The following is a 26,290-nucleotide window of genomic DNA, read 5'->3' as shown; positions in this document are numbered from 1 at the left end:
ATCTATAGCTACATGGACACCCATTGATCATTGCACATCGTCCCACGCCTGCCCCAGGCTGGCAGCACTCTGTGACTTTCACAACTGGTCCGGAGCACACCCCAGGCCACAGCTTGAGTCACCAGGCAGCATTTTTCCACTTGGCAAAGAGCTGCTAGGCTCTCATCCTCCCACAGTCTAGAGAGTCAGAGAGGCTTGGTTCTGGCATGATCTTGTCAAATTGCTTAGCCTCTCTGGAGCCTCGGTGAGCCTATCTGGAAAATGGGTTTAAGGAAAAATGACACTTCCTTAGGATGGTGAGGGGCTGGGATGTAACTCAGAGGTAGCGATGGCGTTTGCTCAGCAGAGGGTCCTCTCCTCCTCCCCCGAGTCCCATCCCCAGTCCAATAGAGACAGAGAAATGAGACATGTTTGAAAATGTCTGTCACGGGCATATATTAGAAGTTCAGTGAACAGCTACTTTTTCTTCCTTCGTGCCTCCCTTCCCTTTTCCCTGCCTCTCTTCCCTTCATTCCGCTCTTCTTTCTGGACTTCACCTGACAGAGATGGAAGTTTGCTTTAGCGCACTGAAGAAGTGATCACTGAGACCATCGTCTGACAGAGATAGGGGGGTGGCCTGGGGGTGCCAGTCTCTCTCATTTTTCCCCCTCTTACTGATTTTATTTGGCTTTTTGTGTGACCCTCCAACAGATCATCCAGAACATCGCTGGACCCCATAGTTGGTCTAATTGGTCAACTGGTCCCCAGGGACTGAGGAAGTCTTCAGATGGCTGACTTGGCCCTGCCCGGTTGGACATCCAAGGTACATCACACAACAAATGCACATGCTAAAGAAAGACTGAGGCCTGGCAGGGCTGAACCACATAGTGATGCTATGAAGACTTCAGGAAAACCACAAGAAGCCCAGGAGGTGGGCGAGGTAGGAGGACAAGACGTCTCACCCTCGCTGGCATTTAAGGGCAATTATGCCCTATTAATGGCTGACAGTGAAGCTCTGCCCCGAGAGTCTGAGCTGAGTCCGGGAAGCCCACAGATGTTCTTGGCCCACAAATATACAGTTGGCAACTCCTGAACTTTGGGTGACTCGAAGCCAGCTGATCTGATGGGCAATTATGGTTTATTTTAGGTCCAGGAAGACAACAGAGAACCGGGAAAATTATAAGACATCAGAGTGCAGTTTTGCTAAGAATATCAACTACAAAGTCAGAGAGGTTTTGTTTTTTTTTTGTCTTTAAAATCCAATTGTTGTTTAAATGGTGAGAGGTTCGTTGGGCACTAAAATAAGAAAACCCTAGACACTAGAATCAGAGTATAGCCCGTTTTCCTGAGGAAGGGATAATTCCTGCCACCACTGTTGTTAATGACAGCAAGAACATCGCGGGTTTGTAGCTTTGATGAAGCTCAAGCCTCTTCCTTAGTAGCTCTCCGTGGCGTGGATATAACATTATCAGCCTCGGTCTCCCGCCTCATCCACACACCATTGCTCTGGGCTTACAGCGTGGCTGGTAGGAAAACATGAGGCACAGAAGCCCAGCCCAATCAGCTGCAAAGTCTGTAAATTATCTGGTGGACACAAGTCTCACTCCCACTCCACCTATCTCCCTCTTCCCTTCTCAACTCCCCCGCCCACCCCAGGCCTGGACAGCTTCTCCAAAGAGTACCACTTAAGGAGTTTGCGTGGGAATGGAACATAATCGCTGCTTGTAAAGGAAGCCAGCCCTTGGTGGGGGCGGGGGAGGGGAGAATATCCTGAGACAACATCCCGAGGAAATGGGGCAAGATTCCTGCACAGACACAATTTCCCTGGGCTAGACACCATGCTCAAGATGTCCTTGAACAAGGGTAGTCACTCAGTGACTCACCCACCCACGCCTGCAGTGACTCGCAATGCTGCCTCTCCAGCCCCACCTGCCCTCCCCAAGTTCTAGACCAGTGTGAAATGAGCCTTTCACCCAAACAACACTCAAGCCACCACAAGGGGGAAAGCGATCTCTACCCAGGAGGGGGTCTCCCTCTCCTCTGACTGGATTACAAAGATACCCAGCAGGGCCTACCTAGCCCTACCACTTCTGCACACTGCCCAGGGGCAGATAACAATGTAAGCCACACAGAGGGCTGACCACAGGCCCTGAGCACTCTTTCATGTCTATGTTCATGCTTGGAGCCCAGTGGCATTCAGTAAGCACTTGTCATAGCAAACGGGCCAACCAGGAGGGCACAAACTCTGCACATGTCACCATGTGTTCGTGCAGGGTGGGTATTATTTATACTACGTGATAAATGGAAGGACAAGAAGCTCAGAGGGTTTGTGTAGCCAGCTCATAGGCACATAGCTGGGAAATGACGCGGGGCTTCTACTCCAGGTCTGACCTTCTAATATCACAGCTACCCTCCTGGTTATAAAAATGACAAATTACCCTCACATAGCCCTTGACACATCAGAATTATTTTATCCTCCCAACATTCCAGAGAGATTCTCTGTTGGGGGAAAAAAGTCTTTTTTACTCATCATGTTTTCCAGGCTGTATAGCTAGACAGATGTGAAGGAAGAACTCGAACCTAGACTTTCACCTTTCAAATAGTCACAAGCTTACTGAGAGGAGGGAACCTCGCAACTGACCAAGCCTTGTATGAGGTGTTGGGGATACAATGGTAACCAGGACAGTCTCTGGACTTTCAGGCAGAGGAGGAAGCTGTGTCAGCAATAGCCAGGACATCCTAAATTGCCTGTAACATAGGATATCAGCAATGAGGGAGTGGTTTACATCCGAATGGTCTTTATGTGCTTTGCCCTGCCTGCCAAAAACCCTATGTATAATCAAAGGCCGGGGATGCCTCGGTCAGCACAGCATTGCTCCAATAGCCAAGTGAAGGAATCAGCTTAGGCGCCATCAAAGGATGGATAGATATAGACACAGCAGAGTTTTACTAAGCCACTAAGAATAAAACTACATCGTCTGCTGGGAAACAGATGAAACTGGAGATCTTCATGTAAAGTGAAATAAGCCAGGCTCACAGAGACAAGTACCACATGTCTTCTCTCACTTGTAGAAGCTAGGAGAAAATAAAACTATAAAACAAAACAACCAAAGACATGAAAGTAAAAGAGAGACTACCAGAGATTATAATCAAGGGGTGAATATGATCCACTGTGTTATAAGCATATATTGAAATGTCAAGATAAAAAATACCTCTCTATATACAACCTAATAAACACCAAATTTTAAAAAAAAGTATTACCAGAAAAAAAGGAAATGGCTATCTCCTGGAGATGAGGATACAGAAGACCAGGAGACACCCCCATACAAGTTAGGGTACTTGGGCACCAAATTCCCTGTTGAGCGAGCCCAGAATCCAGCAGAAGAAGCCTGTAGCAGTATTAATTGCCATACCTAGAGCTCCAAGACAGAGCAGTGACAGGAGAGTCCCTCTGCCATTCAGAACTCAGAAGGGAGTGCGGGTGAGATGTAGGAATAAGAAGGTTCTTTTGCAAAAGCTTTAAGAATTCAGTACCAGTGAAGCCCAAACTCTTTTACCAAACACCATGGGCCCCAGAAGTATAAAATTAAGAATTCAGTCCAAACTGATGTCCAGAGACTCTGGCCTTTAGGCTGCTTCAGCAGTTTCTTACTATCCCACACCCCTTCTCAGAAGCTACTGAAGGTCAGTTGATTTCGCTGATGTTGCCACTGAGCAACCCTCAGCAGAAGGTACTAATTATGGCCCCTGCAAATGGACCAGCCCTGGAGCCCTCCCATCAAGACCCATAGGCCACCAAGGCCATTGCCATGGTGACCAGACCTCCAAACTTTGCTTCTTAATCTCCATGCGGAACACATTCTCTACATGGGAGCCGCTCTTGCTGCAAGAGGACCTCTTTACATCATCAACAACACAGATGTCACATTTGCTACCTCCCTAAGCTAACAAGTCAGGGTGACTGTGACAATCAGTTGGCAAAAGTCACCCAACACAAGGGGATCTTGCCAAACTGGTGAAGAAAAGTACACTTCTCAGGTATCAGTGACTTGACGAATCCTACGTGCAATTGGTGAATGCCAGATTTACCCATCTGCAGGCCTTCTTTGGAGGTGCAGGAGGAGGTTCTTCATAGCTTGGCTGAGGCATCAAGTCAAGAGTTCCATTTCTGGGGCCTGCAATGTCTATGTCTCCAAGGTTTGAACCCTGGGTAGGTACCAAAGTACAGTCCGGCACTAACCCCTCTATAACTCTAATTCTAAAAATCTCTGCTAGAGTGTCAGAATGTTCTACAGGTTGACTGCCCCTTTATCCAAAAGAAACAGAAATGTTTCAGATAGTAAACTTTTAATTATTTTAGAAAATTTGCATATGAATAATGAGGAATTCACTTGTGCTTCCTATGCACATTCTGAAGGTCATTTTCTAGAATGTTCTCACTGCATCAGCATTGCGGCTATGACCCATCAGTGATGTCAGGGTGTGTTAGTTTCTATTTGAGGGGCCATTTTGATTCTCAAAAAAGTTTGGGCTTAGAAGGATTTGGGGTTGGGAGTTTTCCAATTAGGAATGCTCAACCCATCTAACAGAAAGGGGAGTCAACAAGTAACCACTGACAGTAAAATGCCAAGAAAGAGAAGAGATTTTAAATCCCCCCCCCCCAACAAATGCACTTTTGGAGTTTTTCAGCATAGCTCCCTCACCCTCAAACTGACACGTGCCAACAGAGAGAGCCACACGAGCACAGGCGTCTGGGAGCTTACCTGGATGGGGTTGTAGAGTTCCTGCAGAGGACTTCGTGACCCCTTTCTGCAGCAGACGTCCACACCAAACGGATTCCTCCTCATGACTAAGGGAAGAAAGTAAAACTGATCAGAAATGAGCGAAACACAGGTGTCTTGTCTGACAAAGAAAAAGGCATCCAAGGAGCAAGGAAGCAATAGGGAGGAAGAAGAAAGACTTTAGCTTTGCTTCGAGCAAAGGCAGATCCTCAGGGCTATTTCTTGATCCAACGGCAGGCAGTGATTCACCCCAAGGTTCTAAACTGTGCTAAAGAATGCTCCCCAGCAAGTCTACAAGGAAACACAACCACATTTACAGTTCTCTGAAATGAAAGACATTGTCAAGATCACTCCAAGAGAGCAAGTTCAACCACACACTGGGCTGGCTAATGGACAGTCTCCATTGCTTAGCAACGGGGACAAGGTCTGAGAACATCATTAGGTGATGGTGTCTGTGTGAACTTGACAGAGAGTATTACGCAAGTCTGGGTAGTACAACTCTAGGCTATTGGTGTAGTCAAGAGATAAGTAAACACTAGATACAGGAGGTAGCTGCTGGTATAAGATGAAAAGACTTTCACAGTTAACATTTTTTTAATAAATAGAAAGAGTATATTGTCAAATAATGATAAGCATGAAGTAAATACACAGTAAATACATGTAGTCATTTACCATCATTATCAAGTTCCCTATCTGTACATAATTGCACATGCGATGCTTTTATTCAATTGGCAGCACAGTGGGTATGTTTACGCCAGCATCACCATACACACACACACACACACACACACACACACACACACACACACACACACACGAGCACTATCATTGTGTTATGACATTTCAGTGAATGTGATGCACATCACGAGGCGATAGGATTTTTTTGGCTCTATTATATAACCTTGCCTGGTCAGATGTTGACTGGATCACCATAACACAGAGTATGGCTGGGTTTGTGTGTGTGTGTGTGTGTGTGTGTGTGTGTGTGTGTGTGTGTGTGTGTGTGTGCGCACGCGCGAGCATGCACCAGTATTGGGACTTGTGCTAAAGCCAGAAGCTCTGAAGTTAGTCTGAGGTCAGTAACAATGAGCAGTCATTCACAACAGCAGATGTGATGCCTATAGACATCCAGGTGAACTGACTCCTGCCAGACAAGTCCCCCTTGGCTTATCTCTTGAATCCCCATGGTGGCTCCTTGAAAGGAAACATAGTCTGATCCAGGAGACAGGAGGCCCCATTTCCTTTCTCCTTCTCCTCCACTTCCACGGGCGGGGCTGGCACACTTCTGGAAAGAGCCAGACGGTACTTAGTCTTGGCCATGGTGGGGTCAAACAGCTACCACCAACACAGCAGAGCGTGACAATGGAGCACCCATAAAACTTCATGTCCAGGCAGTGCACTCTAGATCTTTGTGTGTCAAGAACTCTTTTTCTTCCTCTTTGGATTTTTTGTTTTTCCAATTGCTTAACAAAAATGGACAGTGGACTGGATTTGACCCCACTAGTAAGTATTTGCCATCCACTGCCCTGGAGAACCTAGATCACAGCACCTAAACCCCAATCACAGCCTGTGAATCTGGCAGCCTGGGGGGGGAAGGGATTGAGGACAAACGGCAATCCATAGAAGCCACTAGACTTTGATTAGGGTATCCAGAAAAACACTGGCTTTTTGTTCTTGAGGAAGGGGGAAAAAAATCTACCTTGTGTTTTTCTTTCATTTATTACTTCATTTTTCATTTCCACCAAAAAGGAGGCAAACGGTCACACGCATGAACGTTGCCCTTGGTGTACAATGACACAGCAACACTTTGGGAGAGAAAAAAAGCAGCCATAAAACGTGTAAAATTATGCCCACGCCATTCCAGATTAATCTCTCCCCAGGGCAGCACACAGGCTCATCGAGACCAGGGCTGTGGGACCGCCAAAGAGAGGACCCCGCTGCGGATCTATTATAAGTCTGCTTTATGGCGGGCAGTATTATTTAATTGGTTTATTTTTCTAATACGAGGCCTTTAAGATGCTCTGACTGTGTGAGGCCTGTAGCCTGGACCCTTTGCCTCCAGCCCGGCCTGTGATTTCATGGGGTGAGGTGCAAAATAACTTCAGCACCCCAGGCTACAAAAGTAGCAGGGCCTTGTGTGCTTTTTATGAGAATGAGAGCCATCCCGCTGTGTGTGGAGGGCTTCTGTGTGTGGCAATTCCGGGGGTGATCCAGCCTTCCCACAGCAGAGGACCCACAGTTAACAGATCACTGTTCCAAGCCCGGCCCCCCGCCCCCCAACGAGAGTCAATTTATGATCAAGGAGAGTAGGTAGAAGCAGGCAATCAAGACTCAAATATGGCTGATGCTGCCAAGGGTCCCCTCCCCATTCTTTTTAGTTCAGCCAACCGGGGATTCAGCCTCTGGATCATAGGCCAGTCCTGCCCACCAGGGTTTGACAATCAGGTTAGGACACTCACAAACAGGTCCACCAACTTGATAGGGAAGAGGAGCAAGAGTAAAACAATTCTAGGAAGAGATATCCACCCCCACTACACACACACACACACACACACACACACACACACACACACACACACAATAAATAAATAAATAAACCAATCCTTACAGCTTTTCGATGGGTTCTACTCACTTGCTGCATTGGTGAGCTTGTTTAAATGACAGTTTTGAGGCTCCATGCCTGCAGCTGGCATTTTGTTAGATCATCAGGAAGGGCCCCCAAACTGCTTTTTGGTAAGATGAGCTCCCCCACATCACAATCACCACCACTACCACACAAGAGGCAGAGACACAAGTCATATTCCAGAGTAAATAACTTTTCCTCAGCCTGCCTCCACTTAACCCTAAAGACACCATGGCATTTGAAATGAGAGCCATGGAATGCATCCTTATTCTGGTGTTGGGTGAGGGTACAGATATAGATGCCCCCTCAAAAGTCAAACCCAAGTGTACCACCACAGGGCATAAGGTCTTATGGTCACATTTGACTCTTGAGCTAATCACATCCAAATGGTAAGAACAAGGGCCACCGTGCCACCTGGGAGACTTGGGAAGGGTTGGCAATAGTAGTTGTCCCTTGGTGGATAGAGGGGAGAGGTCCTGGGACCCTTGAGGAGGGCATATAGTCCATGGTCCCTTGTATAAATGGCAGTACACCATCACTGTTTCACTGGTTCCTGACTTATCATTCCTAATGCCACGTAAAGTTCTGTAAATCATTATTCCATTGGATTTTTTAGGGACTGGTGGTGACTGGCAAGAACAAACATCTGCACATGTCTGGGTGCTGTCTCTTAGCTTTTTCTGCTCAAGGATGGTACACTACCACTTGAGCCACATCTCTGTTTCCAGCTTTTGGATAGCTAAGAGATAAGAGTCTCAGCAACTTTCTTCTCCTGGCTGGCTTTGAACCTTCATCCTCAGATGTTAGCCTCCTGAGGAGCTAGTATTACAAGCCTGAGCCATCAGTGCCTGGCTATTGATGTGCTTTTTTTTAAAAAATAGTCTCAGACTGCAATCAGTTGAATGCAAGGCAGTGGTGCACACCAGCACCTTGGCTTACATCAACATTTAAGTGCCACATGTCTCCACAGCTTCTTCCAGGCTTGAGATCTGGTTGGTTGGCCACAGCTAAGACAGGTGATTCAATAACAAATATACCTCCAAACCCAGGGGCACAGGACTCAACAAGGTACAGTGGGAAAAGAGTCAATTAATAACTATTACAACCATTCATCCATTCATTCAAGGGATTTTCAAGTGCCTTCGGTGTGCATTCATCCATTTATCCATTCAAGGAATTTTCCAGTGCCTCCGGTGTGCTGGTGCCTTGCCAGGTACTGGGCACATAGACTCTGTCTCCTCAGGTTATTTTCACTTGTCAGAAAGGTTTATGAATAACCTAGAATTTCACACTGCCTGCGAGACCATCAGCATGCAGGTTGTTTCTGGCTATGTATGCCTGTGGCATTGTGGTGATTTTTTTTTTTTTTGCCTTTGAAAATGAAATGTCTGATGATCAAAAGCCCTAAGAAATCAGTCCCCAAGGACATCTAGCCGTGACCATCTGCCATCTACTACCATGAGTTTTATTTAGTTACAAACCCTGCTTTCCTCCTTTCCATGCTCACTGGAATTAAGCACAGCCCTTAAGAATCTAATTGGGCCCCTTCATAGCATGATTCATCAGACCCAGGAAGAGCCCTGTACCAGCCAAGAAACATCCAATGAAACCCAAATGAAAGCCCATCCTCGTGTGCTGGTTTCTCTGGGAGGGAGGCAATGTTGTTCTGTGGATCCCAGTCTGTTCCCCGAGAAGAAGAGGTGGACAGTGAGCTCAGGGCCAGGGAATTGGCCCAGCTCATTCTCTAACTCTACCATAACCACTGGCACAGTTAATTCAGATCTGAAGACAGAAGCATTGCAGCCTCCCCACCTCCCCTGGCGGTGGCTGGGGTGTTGTGGGGGCGGGGCGGAGGGAGAACCTGCCTTCCACAAATTTCACAAAACCAGAGAGAGATGCAAAATATCTCCAGCCCCTCAACTGACAGAAGCACCTCAAAAGGCTCACCCATGTGCCTGGCACTCCAGCATCATTAACACAGCCAGGGCCAGAAGTCAGGTCTTATCAAAACATTAAAAGTACACAATAAGCAGGAGAAAAAACAAGTCCTGAGAATCTACCCCTTGGTGCCTGATGCTTGACCTAATACTAGCCCAATTTTCACTCCAGTTCTGTTCATCTGCATAAAACCCTTTAAGTGAGATGTAATATTTACTCACTTTTTTGGGGGGGGGCGGTGTTGGTCATGGGGCTTGAACTCTGGGTCTGGGCACTGTCCCTGAGCTCTTCAGCTCAAGGCTAACGCTTGAACCACTTGAACCACAGTGCCACTTCCAGTTTTCTGGTGGTTTATTGGTGTCAAGGAGTTTCCTACCCGGCCTGGCTTTGAACCGCGGTCCTCAGATCTCTGCCTCCTGAGAAGCTAGGCTTGCAGGTGTGAGCTACCAGTGCAAACTTTTGCTCATATTTTACAACTGAGGAAACTGAAGCGCAGTAACTTATCCAGTCTCACAGCCAACAAATGGAAGAGGAAATAGCAAATTCAAACCCTGTCTTCTACTACCTTGCCAACCTGCTCTAAAGTCAGGAGTGACGTGCTGTCGCTTCACTCAGCATTCCGAGTGCCCTCTTCTTGCCTAAGTCACCCACGATCCATGGGCCTCCTTCCTCCCTGTAGCAAAACACCTCATTTGCAGCTGACTTGAAACACTTTCCAAATCAGACTTTTCTAAGAGCCAGGGCGGGCCTGATTCCTCAACTACTCCATGCTCTGGGTGCAGAACAGCAGCATATTTCCAGATGTTTCTTCCAGATGTGCACAGTCCTGTCAGTGCTCCAGTGTGGTGTGGTCCTGCCAATGTGTCAAAACAGGGCAGTGCTGGATTCAGTCTTTCCAAGTAATTCCCTGCTCTCTCTGAGGGAATCATTCTGCTGTGTACCAGGGGACCCACAGCCTACTCCCAGAAGTCAGGAAGTCACAGCTGTCACTCATCTCTTTCCAAGAACACTGGGTTAAAACTCGGGAAACCAATCAACCTGGTTTGCAAAGGACCAAGATCTCTAACACTTGGACTTTGTGCTGCCAAAGAGCCAGCAAAGTGCCAAGCTAGAGTTGTCAGCCAATAGAGCCTTTTGGAAGCTAAGGTCAACTCAAATGGATTCCAATCCCACTCTATTCCATTCACAGCCTGAGATTTGAGATAAAGAGGCCCCAACTTCTGCAAGTGAGCCAAGACGTCTGATAGCAATGATGGCTGTATTCCAAAGCGGGGTGGGAATTAAATGAAAATGTTTAAAAAAATGGTCTGGCGCTTGGTCCCCCAAAACTCTCTGTGTGAAATATCACAGGACTGGATCTCACCCCTAGCTTGTCTCAGTAACAGGGGCTTCGGGTGGAAGTTCTCTCAGGAAGGATCAGCTCAGCAGTCCAGACACCACCAAGTCCCTGTGGATGCACCTGCATTTCCCCCACCCCAGGATCAAGGGTACTTCTGCAGGATCTTCTGTCTTCTCCATGGCCACCATCTTTTGAAATCAAAGCAGTATCTCAGGAAGGCAGGAAAATGGAAAGGAGACAGGGAGAGAGGCGGGGCCTGGAAACTCTAAGGAGTTTCTCCATCACTGATGGGCACTGTGGAGACAGTTATTCCTAAGCAGCACCCACAAAAGTGGTAGGTAACAGAAGTAAAAGTCTTCAGAAAACAACACCTGTGGTTAGTTCGTACAAAAGTTTAAAAGTACTGGTCACTTATACCTCTGCGAGGTTTCATTACATCTCCAAGACTCTTCTGGGCACTTTGAGTCCACAGTGGAGAGGCTATATCTAGGCCATGCATCCTACCCTGACCACGGGTGTTCAGAGGGCCATGTGGAGCCTAGTGAAAGGGTGACTGAGGCGAGGCCAAGGCACCTTCAATTCTTTAATTCTTAAAGAACTGAGTCACTCTTAAGAAAGAACAGACTGGCAGAATGTAAGGGGACGCACAGAAATGGAAGGCCAAAGGGTGAACAAATGCAGCCGTGGTCCTCACTGGACACTTGGTTGAAAATGCACTAGACAACTTATGGGTGGGGGTGGGAGGGAAAAACTGGGAGAGAGCGAGGGAAGGGGTGATGTTCATAAAGATACGTACTCTTTACCTGACTTATGTAACTGTAACCTCTCTGTACATCATCTTCATAACAACAATTTAAAAAAATTAAATAAGGACTGGCAGTCAGCCTGGGTCTCTGCAGACAGGAAGGAAATACACTAGAGTTTGTTGTTTGATGTTAGTTTTTATTGATGTTGTTGTGTGTATGTGTGTGTGTGTGTGTGTGTGTATGTGTGTGTGTGTGTGTGTGTGTGTGCGTGTGTGTGTGTGTACTGGTATTGGGGCTTGTACTCACAGCCTGGACACTGTGCCTTAGTTTTTTCACTAAAGGCAGCCACTTATCACTTTTTTTGAGGGTCCCAGTCCTGGAGCTTGAACTCCAGGCCTGGGTGCTGTCCCTGAGCCTCTTTGTACTCAAGACTAGCACTCTTCCACTTGAGCCACAGTGCTACTTCCAGCTTTTTCTGAATAGTTTGTTGGAGGTATGAGTCTCACGGGCTTTCCTGCCCAGGCTGGCTTTGAACCACGATCCTCAGATGTCAGCCACATGAGTAATAGGATTATAGGCATGAGCCATCAGTGCCCAGCTCTACTCTACCACTTGAGCCAGGCCTCTAGTTTTAGCTTTTTGCTAATTAACTGAAGAGTCTCACACTTTTCTGCTCAGGCTGGCTTTGAACTGCAATCTTCAGATTTCAGCTTCCTGAGAATTACAGGTGTGAGTCACCAGCATGTAGCAGGTTTTGCTTTTTTTTTTCTTAAGGCATTTCTAGGGATGGAGTTCAGCCACACAATGCATTCCCACTGCTGTGCAAATATCATCACTGTGTAGTTCTAGAACTTTCCCATCATCTCAGATGGAACCCCTACCCTTCAAACAACCTCTCACTTCCCTCCCCCAGCCTATAATAACATCCTGGTACTTTCTGCCTTGTGAAACTGGCCTAAGTTATTCATACAAGAGGAGCCATCTGGCATTTGTCCTGTCGTGACCAATTGTGTCATGAAGTGTATTGTCTTTGATGTTCATTTGTGTAGTGGGGCATGTCAGAATTGTAGCTCGTGGTGTGGATTCGCCACCATATTGATCTGCTTGTCCATCAATGGGGCACATGTACTGTTCACCTCGTGGCTATTGTAAGCAACACCGCCATGAAGGTGAGTGTGCAGAGACACTGAAACACACGTGGCCCATGGTGAGGCTCAAAGGCTGTTAGGCAAGTAGGTTGGCTGTGGCCTCCTGCTATGTTCCAAGGATAATATATGGCCACTGCACTGTGGCCATCTAGAGCAGAGCCTGATAGCTCTCTCATACCAATCCTTGCACTCCCCACCTCCCACCCATGAGCCTGAAGGACAGGCAAGGGAGTGGTGAGAATAAACAGTCACCCTGCAGAGGCCATCTTCAGGGCAAGGTCGTGTGTACCAGGCAGCCAGTGACTCGAGTCTAGTCACTGGCTTCACAAGCTCTACTCGGTCCAGAGGGAAAGGTGTCAGGCCAAAGGGACTGACACAGAACGGGACCCACAGAACGGCTTGGAAAGGTGATCCTACAATTGTTTGCGTTGCCAGATTTTTACCTTTAAAACTCAGGGTGATTTCAAATGAAGCGGAGAAAGAATGTGAAACAGGAAACTAGAGATGCAGAAAGTCCATCAGTGGCTACTTAAGGTCAGGGACAGGAAAAGGGAGTGACGGTAAATGGACAAGGGTTTCTTTCTAGAACGTTCTAAAATTAGGCCTTGGTCGTGTTTGTACAACTCCGTAAATAGGCCCCAGTTCATCGATTGCTACACATAAAATGGGTGTTTTACACATAGAATAAAATCTCAATAAGCTTATTTTTTAAAAAAGTACATGATTTTTTTTGCCAGATTATTATTATCAAGAAGATTTTGACCTATTTGAGTAGATCCACCTTGCAATGTCAATATGAAAGACTTGAATGAACTACCTTTTGACTACAGATTATTTTTAAATTTCATGGCTTATATATGACATAAGAGTAAGGAATCGGATTTCTAAGCTTGAAGTATTTTATATCAATTAGATATTTATGAAATCAGGCAACAAGTATTCAAAAGAGACTTTAGAGCGATCAAGTTTTAAACGCAATTTAAATTATGAAAGGACAGGTTTGTTAAAGGCTAAATATGAATACTAAGATTGATCATGTATAAAAGATCAATACTAAGATTGTTAAAATTAGGAAAGCTAGTGTTTTCAGGAGGCTTTTCTGTAAATAAATGTCACTTTGAATGACATGGAAAAGCTCACATAAACAGAATTCATAGCACACCAGGTGCTTTTGGACTGGTTGTAGGGTGGGAGTCATGAGCTAGCCACCATACCTACCAGCTACCAGACCCCAGCACAGACTCTCCCTCCCCCATGCCCTGCCCCCCATCCATCTCTGAAAACCCAGGCAATGGTAGAATATTATTGTAGAGAAGATTAAAACAGAGAAACTGACATTAGCAATGAACCTAGGAAGGCCCTGACCTCTTACATTTTTCCATTCACTTGAATAAAAACAAAACAGACAACCCTGCAATCACTCTTTGTCCACCTCAATAAGCAACTATAGACACCCGCGGGCAACTCCCGTATAGCTTTCCCGCTATGCTGCAGGGCTTCACTCTGTCCCTGTGGTCCCCCCCCCTCCGTCCCCCGTCCCCTTAGCAATTGAATTTGCAGGGCTGCAGATAACATGCCAACATTCTTTCTTCCCAGTGTCTGGTGATTCAAGTCTGACTTTCCAACTTGGACACGTGGCTGTCTGCCTCTGGGGTTCCCCATGCTCAGATACAGAGTGACACAGCTGGGTGGGGGAGGGGAAGGAAGGGAGGAGTACGGAAAGTGGTGCAAGTCACTGGGACTGTAGTTACTTGTGCATGGCAGAGTAGGAGTCCCCAAACCGGCCTCTCTAGGACCACAGAGAGCCTGCCCAGGACCCTGTACCCTTAGCCACTCTGTGCCAGGCCACTCTGCCTCACCAGACAAGTCTCTTGAACACACAGTCTCTTTGAAGGCTCTGGGAATTGTCATGTACCCTTAACCTCTTTCAAGGCCAACTAGGAAAACTCTGGGCCACCTTGGGCTGTTTTCCCTCCCTCCCCCCCCCCCCCCCCCCCCCCCCCCGGTCATTCTAGAAGATGATAAGGGACCTAGGTAGAACCGTGGTTTCACTTCCAAATTCAATATCTACCCAGAACATCAGAATATGGCCTTGTTTGGAAACAGGGTTGTTTTTTGCAAATATAATTATAGCTAAATTAGGATGAGTTCATACTAGATTAGTTTTCCCTAAATCCCATGACTGGTGTCTTCTAAGAGGAGGAGAAAACACAGACAAACCGGGGAAAAGGCCTGTGACATGAAGTCAGAAGCAAAGTAGGAAGGATATAACTACAAGCCAAGGGTCACCAGGATTGCTAGGGTTAGGCAGGAACCAGAGGAAGGAATCTATCTGGTCCTGGGCTTTTCTTCATTGATTATTCAATTTGTTTGTTAAAGGTATGTTTGGGTTGTAATAACTAGTATATGTCTGGGAGAAGTAGAAAAGGTCAAAAGCTATGTACATATGACCAGATAAGATGAAGTTAAGCGAAATGAACCCCAAGATAGGGATACAGGTGGATTTTTTCTTTCTTGCTATTGTTTCTAACGTATTTTTAAGGTACCATGTGATTTTTTTTGTTGCTTTGTATGTTCCTCCCCCATGGTATAACCCATTTTCACCGTATTTGATGTTGGTATAATTTGGGGAGGGGAAGGAAAAGACAAAATGTTTAAATAGGGATACAGGTTGACCCATTGTAACAATGAGATGTACAAGACACTGTGTTGAAAAATGAGCTTTACAATTTAGGCTGGTGGCAGGGGAGAGTGTAGTTGTGGAGGTAGGAGGGAAGGGCTGATAGGGGAAAAACAAAGGAGGAGGCAACAATGCTTGATAAGAAATGTACTCAGGAGTTCCGGGAAGATGGCGGAGGAGAAGCTGGAATCTGAACAAGCTCTTGCATAGAAAACAGTTTCAGAGTTCCAGTGAACAGTCCCAAGCCAGAGAATCACACCAAGTGTGCCATCACAGGACAGAGAGTTAGTCAAGAGAGGGGAAGCCAAGCAGACACATCTGAGCAGCTGCTGCTGCGGCGGCAGGGTCGCAGCGGCGACCACCGCCACAGAGGCATACCTGAGACGCAGTCCGGGACGAAGGAGCCAGACGCAGCGGACGAGCGGATTCTACTCAACACCAGCAAGAACCGACAAGGAGCGGACAACTTCATCCTGCACTTTGCAGACCAGAGACGACCCGAGATCCAAGACTCCGCGTGAGTAGAAGCCCCACTTCCTCACTCCTCTGGGAGCAGAGGAGGGAAGGCCACCCCTCCCCCCCCAGCACCGGTGATCTCCATCTTGGATACCGACAAAGCTTGGAGGAGCGGCTAGCTCCAGCTCAGGCCTTGGAATAGAGCTAGTCATTTGGCAGGTCACAGGAACTTGGCGGCGAGGTGACCTCACAGACTCAGTTCCATCCAGGGAGGGGTCGCCCAGCTCAGGCACCAGCCACTGGAGTGGCTCTCCTCGCTGGGTGACCAGAGCCAGAGGCTGCCTCTCCCTCTAGCAGCCACCACAATCAATTGAAAAACAGAAACCCTGAGAATGGCTCCAGGCCGGGTGCTGTGAGTTTTTTTTCACAAAATAGCCCCAGGGAAAAGCTACTGTTCCTTGAAAGGCCTCAACTCTACCCAGAACCTAGCCTCATCACTGCATCCCCCTCTTTTGTGATTCTCAAAGTAGATCACCCTCCCAGTAAACTAACCTGGGAGGGGGATCTCAAAATCTTGGGTAAAGCAGAGCATTTTCCTGCCTGTTCCAACAAACTGACTTAAGAAACCAATCAAGCCACAGGACCTCAAGCTGACCAGAGACTCCAACCAGACTCTGGTTACAGACAAAAGGGAGATACAGGACTCTTCCCACCCCTCCCAAAAAAAAAAAAAAAAAAAAAAATCAAAGAACTTTTTTTTTCTTCTTCTTCTTTTCTTTTTTTCTTTTTCTTGTTTTGTTTTTTTTCGTTTTTTGTTACCTTATATATATATATAAAAAATTTTTTTTGCTTTTCTAAAACTTTTATTAATCTTTAATTTTTGCCTCTTCTGAAAAAATAATTGTTTTCCATTAACTTTTTTTTTTTTTCTCCTCTTATAATTTTTATTTTAGGAATACGTGAATGTGTGTTTTCTTTTCTTTTCTTGTCTTCTTTCTCTTTTTCTTTCATTCTTAATTATCTTTTTGTTTTTTTTTCTAGCTCTACTGAACTTCTGATCTTTTCTTCTCACTTTCCTATCCTTTCCATCTTTTCCTCTTTGTTCATCTTTATGTGACTTAACTCTTGTCCTGCACATCCTCAGATAAACCCGTAGTTAACCAGTAGACCCTATCCCCCATTGTGTACACACTTAATCCACAAACTTATTACTCAATTCAAAACCTCTGAGACTTAAATTCACTAATAGCAGTACTTTATACCTATACAATATTTTAAGCATTTTTTTAAAGTTTTTCTCATCTCCTCTATGTCCCTCCCTTTCTCTCAACATATTCATATTCCTCTATAAATAGATGGTCTTTTAATCTCTAAAATAACATTAATTTTTACGTTTCTATTTTTTTTCTGGTCTCTTTTCATTCCCCTTCCCCTTTCTTCTTTTTCTCTCTCTCTCTACTTACATCCTACCCAACCTATTTCCTGCATTGTGATTAGGACATAGTTAACTCTCCCTGTGCCTCCCCACACCAATCTATTCCTATTTTTTACCCACATCTCTTCCTAACCCTAATAATTTCTGGCTTTCCAAATTCTTCTCTGCGGTTCGAAGTTCTTTAACATATAGTTGTTTGATGTCGAATAGATGTATCTGTTGAACTAGATTGTATCTGTAGACTATTGACTGTACAAATGCAAACTTTGGTTGATGGTTGCCTTAAGATAGTGTTCTAGCACAAAACTGGTGCTATCTTCATCTCAAATGGGCAGAGTAAGCCGGAAAAACACAAGAAAAATGGCAAATTCGGGTATCTCAATTCCCAATCCTGATAATCAGGGGTTAGAACAGATAATGAATAATCCAGAGGAGAGTTCCCAAACAGCTCTACAAACACTGGTGGCAAACATGATAAATGAAAAGTTTGACAACGTACAAAGGACTCTGTATGAGCGTGATAGGGAGAGAGAGGAGGCATCCCAGAAGTTTATACAGGAATATCATAAGCGTGAGGAAGCTACTCAAAAACTGATACAGGATGTGCGTGAACAACTTGAGAATACTCAAAGAGAAAGGGAGGAATGGCGTGAGCAGGCTGAGAACACTCAAAGAGATCTGCAGGAATCCCACGAACGGGAGGAAGCTAATCAAAGAGTAATACAGGAATTGAGAGACCAGGTAGAGAACACACAAAGATCACTAAAGGCATTCATGGAATCCATTAACAAAGAGCTGAAGGAAGTCAGGGAGACCACAAAGGGAATGCTGAATGGAACCCAACAGAAGGAATGGGAGCCCAAAGAAACCATAACCAATCAACTAAGTGATTTGAGGACAAACACTGAACACCAAATTAAGGAAGTAAAGAAATTCATACAAGACCTAAAACAGAGCTTCAACAAAGAACTTGAAGCCATCAAAGCTGACCAACTAGAAGGAAAAGAGATAAAAAACAAAGTAGAGAGTCTTGACAGCAGGTTAGACCATGCAGAAGATCGAATCTCAGGGATTGAAGACAGCCTAGATATTATAGAGAAAGAACATACAACCATCCAAGACAAGTCCAAGAAATATGATAGATCTATCCAACACCTGGAAGACACCATCAGAAGGCCTAATCTAAGGATAATGGGTGTAGAGGAACACCTAGAAACAGAAGTTAATGGTCTAGGAAATCTGTTTAACAGGATCCTAGCAGAGAACTTCCCAAACATGCAAAAAGATAGGCCTGTCCAGATACAAGAAGCCTTTAGAACCCCAAATAGACCAGACCAGAATAGGACATCCCACCGTCACATTATAATCCACACAGGATCAACTCAGAACAAGGAAAAGATCCTTAAAGCTGTCAGGGAGAAAAGGGTAATCACTTATAAAGGGAAACCAATTAGAATCACCTCAGATTTCTCAGCAGAGACAATCAAAGCAAGAAGAGCCTGGAATGATGTATGCCATGCCCTAAAAACAAACAACTATCAACCAAGAATACTGTACCCAGCTAAACTCTCCTTCATAACTGAAGGCCAAATAAAAACCTTCCATAGCAAAGAAAAATTGAAACAATACATCTCCACCAAACCAGCCCTACAAAAGATTCTTAAAGATGTCCTACACATAGAAAACCAACAAGACCGCAATAAAGGCCAAGAAACTGCACCCAAACTGAGAATCCAAGAACCATAGGAAGAACCCAGTTTTCGCAGCCCCCAAGAAGGTAGATAACATGGCAGGAACTCCCAAATACCTCTCAGTCCTATCTCTTAATGTTAACGGACTGAACTCTCCAATTAAGCGACATAGACTGTCTAGTTGGATTAAAAAACAAGACCCTTCTATCTGCTGCCTGCAGGAGTCACATCTTGCCCATAAAAACAAACACATTTTCAATGTTAAAGGCTGGAACAAAATCTACCAAGCAAACGGACCGCATAAACAGGCGGGAGTTGCAATCCTAATATCAGATAAAATAGACTTCAAATTAAAATTCATGAAAAGAGATAAAGAAGGTCGCTACATACTAATTAAAGGATCTCTCCTTCAGGAGGATATTACAATTCTAAATATCTATTCGCCAAACAATGGAGCACCCAAATTTATCAAAGAAACACTACTTTCCCTCAAATCCCATATAGATCCAAAGACATTAATCGTTGGGGATTTTAACACACCACTCTCCCCACTAGATAGATCAACTCGGCAAAAACTCAACAGAGAAACCGCAGATCTAAACAGCTGCATAGATCAACTAGACTTAACAGACATTTACCGAACATTTCACCCAGCAGCATCAGAATACACGTTTTTCTCAGCAGCACATGGAACGTTTTCTAAAATAGACCACATTTTAGGCCACAAAGCAAACTTGTCTAAATTCAGAAACATTGAAGTTATACCTTGCATTCTCTCTGACCACAAGGGAATAAAGTTAGAACTCAACACCAAAAGCCACCAAAGAAAGTCCGGTATCACATGGAGGCTGAACAACACACTGCTGAATCATGAGTGGGTCATGGAAGAGATTAGAAAGGAAATTCAAATGTTCATGCTATTCAACAAAAATGAACACACAAAATACCAGCTCCTCTGGGACACAGCAAAGGCAGTACTCAGAGGCAAGTTTATAGCTCTGAGCTCCTACATCAACAAATTGGAGAGATCTGAAACTAACAATTTAATGACACATCTAAACCTCCTTGAAAAAGAGCAGCAAGATAAACCCCAATCCAGTAGACGGAAAGAAATAATCAAAATTAAATCAGAATTAAATGAATTAGAATCCAAAAAAACTATAGAAAGAATCAACAAAACAAAGAGTTGGTTCTTCGAAAAACTTAACAAAATTGACAGACCCTTAGCAAATCTTATCAGAAAAAGAAGAGAACACACCCAAATTAATAAACTCAGAGATGAGAATGGAAACATCACCACGGAAACAACCAAGATTCAGAACATTATAAGGGAATACTTCTCAAAACTTTATGCTAATAAGTTTGAGAACTTGACAGAAATGGACCTCTTCCTAGCAAATATTGACATGCCAAAACTAAACCAAGATGAGGTAAACTATCTTAACAGGCCCATATCAAGCATTGAAATAGAAACAGCAATAAGAGACCTCCCAGCTAAGAAAAGTCCAGGACCAGATGGTTTTACAGCGGAATTTTACAAGGCCTTCAAAGCAGAGCTCACACCAATTCTCCTCCAACTCTTCAATGAAATTGAAAGAGAAAGCTCACTACCGAACACATTCTATGAAGCCATCATAACCCTCATCCCAAAACCAGGTAGGGACTCATCAAAGAAAGAGAACTATAGACCCATTTCTTTGATGAACATTGATGCGAAACTTCTCAACAAAATTTTGGCCAATCGACTTCAACAATTCATCCAAAAAATCATACACCACGATCAAACAGGATTCATTTCAGGGATGCAAAGCTGGTTCAATATACGCAAATCAATTAATATTATTCATCACATCAACAGGAGCAAGAATAAGAACCACATGGTTATCTCAATAGACGCAGAAAAAGCATTTGACAAGATCCAACACCCCTTTATGATGAAGGTTTTGGAAAAATTAGGAATCCATGGAACATTCCTCAATACAATAAAGGCTGTATATGACAAACCTACAGCCAGCATTATACTCAATGGTGAAAAACTAAAGCCATTTCCTCTTAACTCAGGAACAAGACAAGGATGCCCACTCTCTCCACTTCTCTTCAATCTAGTATTAGAATGCCTAGCTACAGCAATAAGACAAGATGCAGACATAAAGGGGATCCAAATAGGGAAAGAAGAAATAAAACTCTCCCTCTTTGCAGATGACATGATCTTGTATTTAAAGAATCCCATAGACTCCACTCCCAAATTACTCAAGCTGATTCAAAACTTTGGCAAAGTAGCAGGTTACAAAATTAACCCCCAAAAATCAATGGCTTTTCTGTATGCCAACAATGAGAAAAGTGTGGCTGAAATTAGGAAAGCAACTCCATTTGTAATAGCCTCACAAAAAATAAAATACCTAGGAATTAACTTAACTAAAGAAGTGAAGGACCTCTATGATGAAAACTTTAAAATCTTGAAAAAGGAAATCAACACAGAACTTAAAAAATGGCAAAACCTCCCATGCTCCTGGATTGGAAAGATTAACATCGTGAAAATGGCAATACTGCCCAAGGCTATCTACAAATTCAACGCAATACCTATCAAAATTCCACCCTCATTCTTCAAGGAAATAGAAGAGGCAATCCAAAAATTCATATGGAACAATAAAAGACCCCGAATAGCAAAAACGCTCCTCAACGGAAAGAATACTGCTGGAGGAATATCAATACCAAATTTCAAACTCTACTATAAAGCCATAGTAATCAAAACAGCTTGGTATTGGCATAAGAACAGACCTCAGGACCAATGGAATAGAATTGAAAACCCAGAAATGAACCTACAGACCTATAGCCATCTAATCTTCGATAAGGGAGCTAAAACAATAGAATGGAAGACAGACAGCCTCTTCAGTAAATGGTGCTGGCAAAACTGGTTAACTACATGTAGAAAACTAAAGCTAGATCCTTATATATCACCCTGCACCAGAATCAACTCCAAATGGATCAAAGACCTTGAACTCAAAGCAGACACTCTGAAAACATTACAGGATGGAATAGGAGAAACCCTGGGTCTCCTTGGCTCAGGCCGAAATTTTCTGAATAGAGACCCGGAAACACAACAAATCAAAGAAAGGCTGGACAAATGGGATTGTATAAGGTTGCAGAGCTTCTGCAGGGCAAATGACATAGCTAGCAAGATCAATAGAAAGCCCACGGACTGGGAGAAGATCTTTACTAGCCATACAACGGACAAGGGTCTCATATCTAAAATATACTTGGAACTCAAAAAATTAAACCACCCAACAACAAATCCTCAAAGAAACAACTGCCCAATAAGTAAGTGGGCGAAAGACTTAAAGAGAAGCTTCTCTGAAGAAGAAAGAAGGATGGCCAATAGACACATGAAGAAATGTTCAACATCCCTAGCCATAAAAGAAATGCAAATCAAAACAACATTGAGATATCACCTCACTCCAGTTAGAACAGCAAAAATCAAGAACTCTAACAACAACAGATGCTGGAGGGGATGTGGACAGAAAGGAACCTTACTTCATTGTTGGTGGGAATGTAAACTTGTTCAACCACTTTGGAAAGCAGTATGGAGGTTCCTCAAAAGACTCCACATAGAGCTCCCCAACGACCCAGCAATCCCACTTTTGGGCATTTACCCAAATGATCACAAACAAGGCCACACTAAAGCTACCAGCACAACTATGTTTATTGCAGCATTATTTACCATAGCTAAGACATGGAACCAACCCAGATGCCCCTCAGTAGATGAATGGATCAAGAAGATGTGGTATATATACACAATGGAATTCTATGCCTCCATCAGAAAGAATGACATTTCCCCATTTGTTAGGAAATGGAAAGGCTTGGAAAAAATTATATTAAGTGAAGTAAGCCAGGCCCAAAGAAACATAGGTCCCATGGTTTCCCTTATTTGCAATATCTAGTATAGGTATGAGTCAAGCAGAAAAAGTCAGATAATGTGATGTTAGGAAAACAAAACCTCAAATATGTATTTTAATGTTTTTGTTTCTTTCATGCATGTGTTTCTAATGCATTTATAAGATTATTTCTTTGTTGCTTTGTATGTCCCTCCCCCACAGTGTAACCCCTGCTTTCACTATATTTGATGTCAGTATAACATGTGGAGGAGACGGGGACAAACAAGTCGTTTAAGGATTCAGGTGGACCTGTTGCAACAATGAGAAGTACAAAATGTCATGTCAAAACCAGCTTTACAATGTCGGTGGGGGGGGGGGTATGATTGGATGGGAGGGAGGGGGGAGGCTGGGAAGGGAGGTGAAGGGTAAACAAAGGAGGAGGATGCAATGCTTGGTAAGAAATGTATGCATTATCCTGCCCATGTAATTGTAACCCCTCTGTACAGTATGTTCTCAAATAAAATAAAATAAAATTAAAAAAAAAAAAAAAAAAGAAATGTACTCATTACCTTGCTCATGTAACTGTAACCTCACTGTACAGTATTTTCACAATAAAAAAACTTATTAAAAAAGATATGCTTGAATCAATTTTGGTATGTCTTATATGCATAGAAATTTCTCCATTTTGTCTATATGTCCCAGTTTATGAAAATACAAATTTTCCAAGTACTCCCTAATGATCCTCCTGGGTTTCATTGGTGTGTGTTCTGATACCTCCTTTCTCTTCGCTAGTTTTATTAATTTGGGTCCTATCCTTCTGACAGGGCCATTGTACTGTGTGTCTATCTTTTCTTCTGAGTCAAGAGATGGTAGAGAGAGAATCCGTGAGGCATACTCACAGTTATAAAAAGCAGCCACCCAACGACCCACACCCATATTTTCATTTCTATGCTTAGATGAGTTAAAAATGGGGAATTATCTTTTTAATTGTTCATTTGTACTATGTTCTTCTGGCATGTTTCTGGCACAGGATGTCAACAGAGAGAACACTGATTTTTAAAAACATGCCCATATGCACAACGTCCCTGGAGCCAGGAAGATGTTTACACCCTTCAAATCTAGCCAGTTCTCTTTCGGGAGATTACACCACGGGAATAATTCAACAGAAAGAGAAAGATTTGTGTGCAAAGATGATTACTATAGCATTTCTCAGCTAATGATTAAAAATTGGAAAGACTAAGCTATCCAAGGTTTTAGGGACAACTTCATAAATCATAGTTCACTTAGGAACATTGTAAATAGATCATGACATACTAATGAGTTAAAAAAAACGCTACCATTTAAAAAAAGTCGTCATAAAAAGACATGGAAATGGGGGTTGGGACAGGAAAATTACAAATGCAAAGTCAAGGATATCATCCACCTAAACAGGCACATGTAAAAGAGAATAAATGGAAATAGGGGCGACCAGTTAGGGTGACTTTGCATGCTCTTCCGTGTTCTACGTACATCATGTGAAAATGATGACTTCAACAGAATACTAGCTCCAATCAGCCAAAACCAAGATATTTGGAGTTGCCCCAGAAAACCAACTGCAGCCATAAGTGTAGGATATTTTTCCCCAAGAAATCTTTTGCTATTGTTGTTGTTGTCGTCTGTTCTATTTTGTTTTTCAGTGCTGGAGATGAATCCCAGGGCCTTGAATATGCTAAATATGAGCTCTACCACTGGGCTACCTTCCTAGTCACCATCTTTGAAACAGGGGCACACAGGGAATCTGGTGGATTTCTGCATGTCTCTGGATGCTAAGATGCTTGTGGATCACTGGAGCAGCTGCCATGAAGAAGTGTTGAAGGGGTGAGGGGCATGGCAGCGAGTGCCCCTCTGGGTGGGGGGGGGGGGGAAGAGGAAGTCTCACGTGGGCTGGAGGAGAAGCTTGAAGCTCTGCTGTCTTCGAATCTTATTCTCCTTGAAGTGTGGCCAAAGGGAACAGGCCACTGCAGCTGCATCCCATTACACAAGCCCACACTCCCACTTCCATCTCACCCTCCCTCCCACCCCCTTGCCTTCTTGTGAGTCCAAGAAGCAAGGCTGAGCCTGTTCTACCTCCAGCATCCCTCTGAAGCAAGCAGTGGGATGGGAATGAGCCCGGGGGAGAGGGAGAAAGAGCGACCATCAGAATTCCACCCCACCCCCAGGGAAACAGTTTGCATTATAAGACTTTTTTTCCCTCCTCTTAAAATAAAAAGTAAAAGGCATTGTGATAAAATGGAAAGACCAAGTCTTGCCTTTCTTGAGAAAGTAAGAAAACTGTGTAACTAAATCCTTGTGGCTGTGGTAGGCTGGAAGGCATGTAACACACACGGATGGGCTGTGTCTACATATTCAAATTCCCATGCCAACCAGGCAGGGTCTATTTGTGCAGGCAAATTAAAAAGCTGTAAAACAATAAGATGGTGTTTGCAAATGGTGATAGCTACAGAGAACATAGCATCAGATGCTTGCTTGTAGCTACAGAAGGTGGCCAGGTGTATGAGAAAGATCTTGCTGCCACCTTTTATCTGGGTGACCCAGGGAGGAGAGGAAAGCCATGGGAGAATGTATTTTGAGTTCTGTCTGGGGGCTACGTGGAGCGCCAGGCACTTTCATAAACATTGTCTTAGCTAACCCTCAACCCGAGAGCTCGGGCTTCTGCCACGGCACACAGCTAGTAAAGGAACCCGAACCTTTCAGTGGCTCAGTGGTCACCAATATAATGCAAATCATGAGAACACTTGCCCTATAAGCAAATGACTAAGAGAATGATGTGAGACAACTGTGCTGATTGGCTGCCACATACCCTGGGGGCACAGTTTCGTTTTTAAATATTTTAACTTCTCTGAAATCAGGGTGCAACTTATAACTGAGACCCTTCAGACTTGGTGAAATAGCAATGAAGATGCCAGTAATGCTTCTGCTGCTGACAGTGATGATGATGATGATGATGATGATGATGATGATGATGATGATGATGGATGATGGCGGTAATCTTGGTGATGACAGTGGTGATGGTAATAATAGTGGTGATGGTGATGGCGATGCTGCTGCTGCTGACAGTGATGATGATGATGATGATGACAGTCATGATGGTGATGATGGTGCTAGCTGTGGTGATGGTGGTGGTGATAGTGATGCTGATATGATGATGATCATGGTGGTGGTGGTGGTGATCATGATCATGATTCTGATGATAGCGGTGATGATAATGACAAGGGGGTAGTTCATCCCTGGCATCCTTTCCAGATCCCCCGTATCGTCCCCATCTCAAAGTCCAAACTGCTGGATAAAGTATGCTCGATCTTGTCCTCCCTCCTCTCTTTTAATTTGTTGCAAGTTTTAATGCTTTATTTCCCAAGCCAAGACAAATACCTTCAAGTCCAAGTGGCAAAGTGCCACAGCCTTGAAATTCTCTGCACCCTGTAAGGGAGCTAAGCAGACAGCGTTCGCCCAGCTGCAGACAGGCAACTAGGCCCTCTGAGATACTCTGTGTCCCAACCATTCCTCATCAGGCCAAGGTCCTGCCTTGTTGTTGTGAACAGCAGTGGATACCTCTGGTGGAGCAG

At 44.2% G+C, this 26,290-nt stretch overlaps 1 protein-coding gene across 2 annotated transcripts in view; it reads right to left on the bottom strand.

Annotated features, from left to right (window-relative positions):
• Chst11 (carbohydrate sulfotransferase 11) overlaps positions 1–26,290 on the bottom strand; it is a 204,151-nt gene that overhangs the window by 91,908 nt on the left and 85,953 nt on the right. For both annotated transcript variants that reach the window (XM_042693306.1, XM_042693307.1), the window contains exon 2: positions 4,743–4,828. In XM_042693306.1, the coding sequence (XP_042549240.1) occupies positions 4,743–4,828 (86 nt within the window). The remainder of the gene's footprint in view (positions 1–4,742; positions 4,829–26,290) is intronic.

The sequence above is a fragment of the Dipodomys spectabilis genome, unplaced genomic scaffold (genome assembly GCF_019054845.1).
Source record: "Dipodomys spectabilis isolate Male_0828 unplaced genomic scaffold, ASM1905484v1 ptg000163l, whole genome shotgun sequence".
Taxonomy (NCBI): Eukaryota; Metazoa; Chordata; class Mammalia; order Rodentia; family Heteromyidae; genus Dipodomys; species Dipodomys spectabilis.
The sequence above is the reverse complement of the archived record's forward strand: the minus strand, read 5'-3'. Positions and strand labels throughout refer to the sequence as shown.